The sequence below is a fragment of the Alnus glutinosa genome, chromosome 1 (genome assembly GCF_958979055.1).
Source record: "Alnus glutinosa chromosome 1, dhAlnGlut1.1, whole genome shotgun sequence".
NCBI classification, from domain to species: domain Eukaryota; kingdom Viridiplantae; phylum Streptophyta; class Magnoliopsida; order Fagales; family Betulaceae; genus Alnus; species Alnus glutinosa.
The window spans coordinates 20,587,164-20,595,755 of record NC_084886.1 but is presented as its reverse complement, the minus strand read 5'-3'; the positions used below and the strand labels follow the sequence as shown (position 1 = coordinate 20,595,755).

Here is an 8,592-nt window from a genome sequence, read left to right as displayed (position 1 = left end):
AGAGAGAAGTATTCTGGAGAGAAAAAAAGATCTCTTGTATATTGAATGTATTGAATGAGTAAACTGCTTACAGAACAAAGTATTTATACAGAAAGAATGAACTATAATTCATCTACAAACTAAATTGATTCAACTAATAATAATCTAACTTCTATAACTAACGTGCCGGCTGGTATGTAACTAAAATACCAGACTGATATACAAAGTATCACTAAAACTCCCCCTCAAGATGAAGCAAAAATATTAATGGTGTTCATCTTGGACAATAGATGAGTAAAAAGATTGGAACCAAAAGCTTTAGTGAACAAATCAGCAAGTTGATGAAGAGACTTCACATGAAGAGTTCGAATGACATTTTCCTGAATCTTGTCTCGGACCAAATGGCAATCTATCTCAATGTGTTTAGTTCTCTCGTGGAAGACTGGATTTGCAGCAATGTGAAGAGCCGCCTGACTATCACAGAATAACAAAGCTGGTTGTGGATGACAAACTTGCAGATCGAATAGTAAACTCAGCAACCAAGTAATTTCACAGGTTGTTGCTGTCATTGATCGATATTCAGCTTCTGCAGACGAACGAGAAACAGTGTGTTGCTTCTTTGATTTCCATGAAATCAAAGAATCCCCCAAGAAAACACAATATCCAGTAATGGATCTTCTAGTGTCCGGGCAGTCGGCCCAATCAGAATAAAAAAATGCTTTAAGATGTGAAACTGATGAAGATGAATAAAAAAGACATTGGCCAGGAGAAGATTTTAAGTATCTAAGGACTCGAGTGGCTGCATCCATGTGAGGTTGCCGTGGATTAGCCATAAATTGGCTTAGAATCTGCGCTGAATAAGATATATCCGGGCGAGTAATGATGAGATAAAGAAGTCTTCCAACTAGTCTTCTATAGCTAGCAGGATCAGCAAGTAGATCACTATTAGAAGTAGATAATTTCAGGTTAGATTTCATGGGAAATTTTGAGGGTTTAGCAGCAAGTAAACCAGTATCCTCCAGAATTTCTAAAGTGTATTTTCTTTGACAAAGAGAAATACCCTTTGAAGTTCGAGCAACATCCAAACCAAGAAAAAATTTCAGATCACCAAGATCCTTGAGTTTAAACTGGTTGTTCAAAAATGAAATGAGTTGAGTAATAGCATCAACATCATTACTAGCTAGGACAATATCGCCCACATACACCAAAAGAGCAATGAAGATGGTTCCTTGAGATCAAGTGAACAATGAGTAATCTTATTTTGATTGAAGGAAACCATGATTGATCAAAGTGGATGAAAATTTGGCAAACCATTGCCGTGAAGCCTGCTTGAGGCCATACAAAGATTTAGTAAGCTTACACACTTTGTTCTCCCCCTTAACAACATATCCCAGAGGCAACTTCATGTAAACTTCCTCATTAAGGTCGCCATGAAGAAAAGTATTATTTACATCAAGTTGATGCAGAAACCAGCCATGTGAAGCAGCAAGAGCAAGAAGGCATCTTACTGTTGTGAGTTTTGCAACCGGAGTGTAAGCCCTCACATTGTGTGTAACCTTTAGCAACTAACCGGGCCTTATATCTCTCAATAGACCCATCTGCCTTAAGTTTTACCTTATAAACCCATTTGCATCCAATTGGAATTTTATTGGAAGGCAAATCTGTAATAACCCAAGTATGGTTATCTTCAAGTGCAGCAATCTTAGTATTCATAGCATCACGCCAATGCTGAAGTTTGTTGGCTTGGTGAAAAAATTGAGGTTCATATGTAGAAGATATTGATAGACAAAAGGCTTGATATGAAGAAGACAATTTATCATAACAAAGAGAAGATGATAGAGAATACTGAATACCTGAATCAGACTTCACAAAATCAGAATTTGGAGAAGAATGAGAAACAAGTTGACAATGATACTGCTGTAGATAACCTGATTTTTGTTTAAAACGAGATGATCTTCGAGGTGCAAAAACATGAGTAGGTGGTGAAGATATATCAACAGATGAAGATATATCATGAAGTGTAATTGTATGAGTAGGTGGTAAAGATATATCAGCAGAAGAAGACAAAGAAGGATGCTGATATGTAGGACAAGAATTCTGATGAACCGATTGTGATTGCTGAGGATCAGATGATATATCAGAATTTCGAATATCTGAAATGTCATTAATGACATTTGGTAAAACAGATTGTGTAGGAGATAATGAAGGAGAGAAAACACCATCGGAAGAAGGATTAAGGAGACCAACAGCAAATGGAAAAATAGACTCATGAAAAATTACATCTCGGGAAATAAAAACTGAATGTGTATGAAGATCAAACAATTTGTAACCTTTTTGTTGAAAAGGATAACCAAGAAACATACAGGGTTTAGCTCTAGGATCAAACTTGGTTCTATTTCTAGATAGAGTAGAAGCATAGCAAAGGCATCCAAAAACTTTAAAATGATCATATGTAGGAGGTTTGACATAAACCAACTCATATGGAGAAATGTTTGATAAATTTGAAGTTGGAATCCGATTGATAAGATATACAGCAGTTAGAATGCAATCTCCCCAAAAAATGAGCGGAAGATTGGCTTGAAAACGAAGAGAACGAGCTACATTTAAAAGATGTTGGTGTTTTCTTTCAACAACAGCATTCTGCTGAGGTGATTCTACACAACTAAGTTGATGTAGAACCCCTTTTGTAGAATAAAATTCTGTCATATTGAATTCTGGACCATTGTCCGAACGTAAGACTTTGATTTTAGAACTGAATTGAGTCTCAACAAAGTTAAAAAATGATTGAATGTAAGTTCTGGTTTGATCTTTGGATTTCAGTAAATGAATCCATGTATATCGACTATAGTCATCAACTATAGTGAGAAAGTAATGATGATCATTCCTAGAACCAACAGAATATGGACCCCATATATCACAATGTATTAAATCAAAGATAGATGTTGAAGAAGTAATACTATGAGGAAAAGATAATCGTTTTTGTCGAGCCAAAGGGCAAATTGTACAAGGAGTAGTCAACAAATCACATGAGATTTGTGGATTATTGGAATGTAAAAGTTGAAGTCTAGAATGAGACAAATGTCCCAACCTATAGTGCCAAATATCTGTAGAAACAGTTTTGACATTTGCAGAAAATTGAAAAGGTACAGAATTGAAAGTACAAGAAGAAGAAGATACATCTGTTGAAAGCAATGCAGGTTTCTCCAGCAAGTAGAACAATCTATTTGCTTCTCTACCCACTCCAATCGTCATCCATTTTGTTAGATTCTGTATAAAGCAGTGGTTAGCAAAGAAAATGAAACAAAAGTTGAAGGTTTTAACAAGCTTGCTAACTGAAAGAAGATTAAAAGAAAAAGAAGGAACACATAAAACATTTGTAAGTGTTAAATGTGCTGAAATTTTGACTGTACCGATATGGTTTACAAGAGCAAATTTGCCATTAGGCAATTTCACTTTGCTAGAAATGGTGGCTGTGATAGATGTGAAAAGAGAAATGGAGTTGATCATATGATCAGTGGCTCCAGTGTCAATAATCCATGTATGAGGTTGACACAAAACAGAAGTATGATATGAGGAAAAAACTGAGTACTGAGGATTTAAGTTCATGGATTGATTATGAATGAAATTAAGAGGATTACCTACATTTGATTGAATCAGGCGATCAGATGTAGTAGTTGAAATACTACCTGCTTGAAGGGATGAGGATGAAGGTGTGAAGGCTGGGTTATTCTGCATGAATGTCATTAATTGCTGAAATTGACTTTGAGTGAATGGCAGAGATGGATTGTCTGCAATCTGAACATGATTTGCAGAAGAGTTGCTATCAGGCTTATTTCGAGTGAACTTGAAATCAGGCGGGAATCCGTGAATTTTGTAGCATTTTTCAACTGTGTGACCAAGCACACCAGAGTGGCTACAAGTCGGCTTGTTCTTGCGTGAAAAAGACTTAACATTCTGAGTATTGACTGTAGGAGATTTACTTGACATCAAGGCTGAACTATCAACAAATTGAAGAATTTGAAAAATTCCTCCAGAGAGTTCTTTTTGTCTCTCTTCTTGTAAAACCAAAGAAAATACTTTGTTGATAGGGGAAAGTGGCTCAAGCAATAAGATTTGACCACGAATGTTTAAGAAAGAATCATTTAAACCCATTAAAAAATGGTAAATGTATTCTTGTTGATGAAAGTCGATGACTGACTTCATACAACCACATATACAATGCCCACAAGAACATAAAGGAACTGGACGATAATTGGAAAGTTCGTCCCAAATACTTTTAAGTTGAGTATAGTATGAGCTTACTAAATTGGAATTCTGAGTGATAGCAGCAATTGATTTCTGAAGCTGGAAAATACGAGGGCCATTGCCTTGAGAAAACCGTTCCTTCAGGTCTCTCCACATAGCTTCAGCATTGTCAATGTAGATTATACTAGCTGCGATCTCCTTTGAAACTGAATTGATGATCCAACTCAGTACCATATCATTGCATCTTGTCCAGGCCTTGAAAGTTGATGAAGAATCGGATGGTTTTGGCATTGAACCATCGATCAAACAGATTTTGTTTTTCGCACTTAGAGCCATCAGCATTGATTGACTCCAAGAATTATAATTCTCACCAATCAAAGGTTGAGAAACCAGAATTGAACTCTCCATGATGAATGAAAAGAGAATCCGAAGATTGATCTTGAAGAACAGCGGAAGAAGAAGAAGAGGAATTAGGTATTTCCATGTTAGGCTCTGATACCATATTAGATTATGAATAACAAGAATGGAAATGAGGAATGAGCTCAAGAACAGAGAAAACAGAGGATGAAAAGAGAGAAGTATTCTGGAGAGAAAAAAAGATCTCTTGTATATTGAATGTACTGAATGAATAAACTGCTTATAGAACAAAGTATTTATACAGAAAGAATGAACTATAATTCATCTACAAACTAAACTGATTCAACTAATAATAATCTAAATTCTAGAACTAACGTGCCAGCTGGTATGTAACTAACATACCAGATTGATATACAAAGTATCACTAAAAGTGTATGGACTATCACCTATGAAAACCATATCTTGAGTGTGCCACCCAGAACATGGCCTGGTTGAGCAAGTAGGTTTTCCAGTATATTTCAATCACCCTATGGCCATAGAGTGAGCTACAGATGTCTTATGTTGTGCGTCAACCTCAATGGAACGAGGGTTAAATGTACTAGTTTGGCCAAAGGAAAAAGTTATAAAATGATATGATGATTAATATGATATGGTTATGAACTTATGATGATTTATGTTTGCAAGTTGAAAGTGATTTGATGTTTCAGTTTTTTAACGTTAAATGTTGTTTTATTATTGCATTTGGACTTCTTGTCGTTATGTTTTGAGACTGAAAAGAAAGAATGTCTTTCAGAAGGATTGAGTTTATGTTTTAAAAAAGGGGCTCAAGCCATATGTACTGTTTCGGATTGTCGTTTACTTGCTTAGTTATGATCTCATCTTCCACTTGTAAAATTGTTATTTACAGAGGACACTAGCGTCGGGGAAGAGCGGGACGAGTAAGGGATAGATTTGGACCTCGAGAAGGTTTCTTTTGTATTGTATAGTTTTTAGGTATCCTAGTTAATACCATTGTGTGCATGTATGACAAAGATGTGTTTTGATATGCAATTATGAATCTATGATATATGTAAATCCTTTTGAAAACTTGCAACTGATGTACGTATGCAAGTTGCGTATACGTAATATTGCTAATGATTTAGAGCTCTAATAAGTATCTATGATGATGCTGTTAGCTTACAGAAAAAGAAAAAGAACAAGTATAGAAATTATATATGTTGCATTTATATCGCCAAATTAAGATGAGGAGTAGCCCCGTTAAGTTATTATATATATATTGCATAATGAGATATGATACGTTTACAATTTGTGTGCAAATTTTGTACAACATTTTTTTTCAAACTAAGCATTGGATCTGTTTTTCTACATATGGGTCCTACATATTCAATGGTTGATTTAAAAAAAAAAAAAAAAAAAATTGTTGAGGTTGTATCGTTGTTATACAAAATTTGTGAACGTATCATATCTCATTGCATAATACAAAATTAGGGGGCGTTACATACACATTTGAAAAATGTGTAATTAATGTCTCCAGATGTAGTTGCTGATAATCTTACGTTTGAAATACAAAATACAGGTTTGAATGTGATGACGATCGATAAGTTCTAGTTTTTATCTGTTGACAATAGCTCCTTCTGGTGTATTACTATTAATAATTTGGTGTTGTAGTTGCATGATGAGATTTCACGTCTCTTTTCTTTGTCTGTTGAATATTGGTTTACACTTTGTACTTTACTTTTTAAATTTCTTACTTGCACTTTCCTTTTTAAGTTTGTTTTTAAGGGATTCTTAAAAATTGGAAAAACTTTACTCAATCCCTTCTTCTTCTGGACTTTTATCACCTTTACAATTTTTTTTTGAAGTTCAAAAACTATCAATTTAATATATCAGATTTTTAAAAAGTTGCAATACCACCCGTCTATTAGGGGTGAGAAATTCTCAAAATAACTTCATTTTTTTTTTTTAAAAAAAAAAAAAAACTAATTATAATTTAGAGTAATTTTGTAATTTTATAAAATTTACAAAGGTATAAGAGCCATTTGACTATTTGACCGCCTGATTTAACAACAAACCCTAACGGGAGGGATGATATTGCAAATTTTTTTTTTTAATTTTGTGGGAGAGATTAAGAAAGTGAAATTTTTCCTAAAAATCATTTAAATCTAGTCATATCATCACTTAGGAAAATTATCAACGCTCTTATAGTCTAGATTCGATATTTTTTTCCCAATTTAGGAAGGAGGTTCAGGGTTGGACTAAAAATATGTTTGAGGAATTTGTATATATTGAAGGACTTTCTTTAATGATTTTTGAAAGAAAACGAAAAAAAAATCATTCATACATTTTATCGATATTTTTAATGTACAAAACATATTGATCGATAATTTATTTACCGGCCGTTACACCGGACAGCCTTTCAATATTTCTACCAAACTTTTCCATTTATGAGTTGAAGGGTCTTTCTCCTAACAAATTAATAAGCCGTTGAAGTGTCCCAATTGACAGCTACACCACATGCAACTTTAATATCTCATAACAAAGGGATCGAGGGTACGGTAAAGGTAAAACAAACTTAATTGGAAGCTAGAGAGGCACCGTTTCCGTACTTACTGACTTCCTTTACGAGAAAACATTATGGAATGGTATGATATCTATCCACCAAATTAAGAAACATGTTCACCTGTCGTCATATGAAAAACAGACAATATATCTACAATTATTAAATGGGGGAAGACAGTTAATTTTTATTGATCTTATGGCCAATACGTACAATATATACCAGCAGACATCAAATGGTTGTGTTTCTTTATGTATGTCAAATTAGTGATGATGAATATTCATAGTTAAGGTTTTATCTTTATCTTTATTTTTCTTTTTTGGGTTTTGCCTTTTTGGGTCAGTGCCTGAGTGAGCATATATAGATGATGCTTTAGATTGATCTAGCTTGATGATATATATATATATATATATATATATATATATATATAAGGTATCGAAGCCAAAGGTTTTGAGCTCGAACCTAATTAATGTTAGGGATTATCTTATCATTCTATAGTTGACGTGGGACTTTTAAAACCATCGATCATTGAGTCAAAATTTAATTGTGATTCATCTCAAATTCAACAGTGATTTTAAAAGTCATATCAACTTTAGAAGATCCAATAAAAATATGGTTTCTAGTGTTACTCGTTTAAATTTTGTCTTAATCATTCACCTCTATTTCAATTAAATATTTTACGTATTGGACTCGTATGCACGCAAAAACATTAATTTCTGTTTCATTTTTGTTGGTACAGTTTCCGGTACGGTGACGTGTTGCCTTGCGATTTGTTGCCTTCCTTAATCTTCGCTCTCCTCGTAATCTGCAAAATAATAAACGGCTCGTCGGGGTATGGGGGTGCCGACCGGACCCCCACTCCGATGCCTAAGTCAGTTCAAACTAATTTTCTGGAGAATATTTGTAATCTTAAAAGCTCAGAGAATCTGCCTCCAATACATGGCGTAGTAGTCTTATTTATAGGCTCACAGTTCACAGTTATAAAACTGCTAAAGTGCTTGGAACATAATCTAATTAGGAGTCTGAGTCCTAGATCACATAGTCTTGAATCTTATCTTTCTAATTAGGAGTCTGAGTCCTAGATCACATAGTCTTGAGTCTTATCTTCATAGAATTCAAATTGGGTAATAGAGTCCAAACTGGATATGACACTCTCTTTAGCTAATGTCATTCTATTAGGTACCTTATCCCATATTTGATGGGATAGAAGTCTATCTTGATATATTTTAAATATCCGTCTTTTTAGAGATAACGACTGGTCTTGTACTTAGGTCTGATCTGGCCGGGCCAACCCAATGGGCTCGGCCCCCGATACTACCTTAGGCCCACGTGTCTTTGGAGCTAATTATTTCTCCAACAGTTACCCCCCTAATTCTCTTATTTGAATTTAGAATATAAGAGAATTAAATACCTCAATTTTTGAATCTGGATCTTCCATAATCTGTATCTGACAA

The 8,592-nt window shown here is 34.4% G+C and overlaps 1 protein-coding gene across 1 annotated transcript; it reads right to left on the bottom strand.

The window, feature by feature from the left end:
* Positions 1-224: 224 nt before the first annotated feature.
* LOC133852462 (uncharacterized mitochondrial protein AtMg00810-like) lies at positions 225-1,385 on the bottom strand. Its single transcript, XM_062289257.1, has 2 exons — positions 1,256-1,385; positions 225-1,159 (listed from the first exon to the last, which is right to left on the bottom strand). The coding sequence occupies exons 1-2, from the start codon at positions 1,383-1,385 to the stop codon at positions 225-227; spliced, it is 1,065 nt and encodes a 354-aa protein (XP_062145241.1).
* Positions 1,386-8,592: the final 7,207 nt, after the last annotated feature.

What these genes read in the sequence shown, in the direction of transcription:
- LOC133852462 (XM_062289257.1), bottom strand. Translation starts at nt 1,385, where the DNA reads ATGAAGTTGCCTCTGGGATATGTTGTTAAGGGGGAGAACAAAGTGTGT. An exon ending in ATCCACTTTGATCAATCATG is followed by an intron (nt 1,160 to 1,255) that starts GTTTCCTTCAAT and finishes ATATTGTCCTAG; the next exon opens with CTAGTAATGATGTTGATGCT.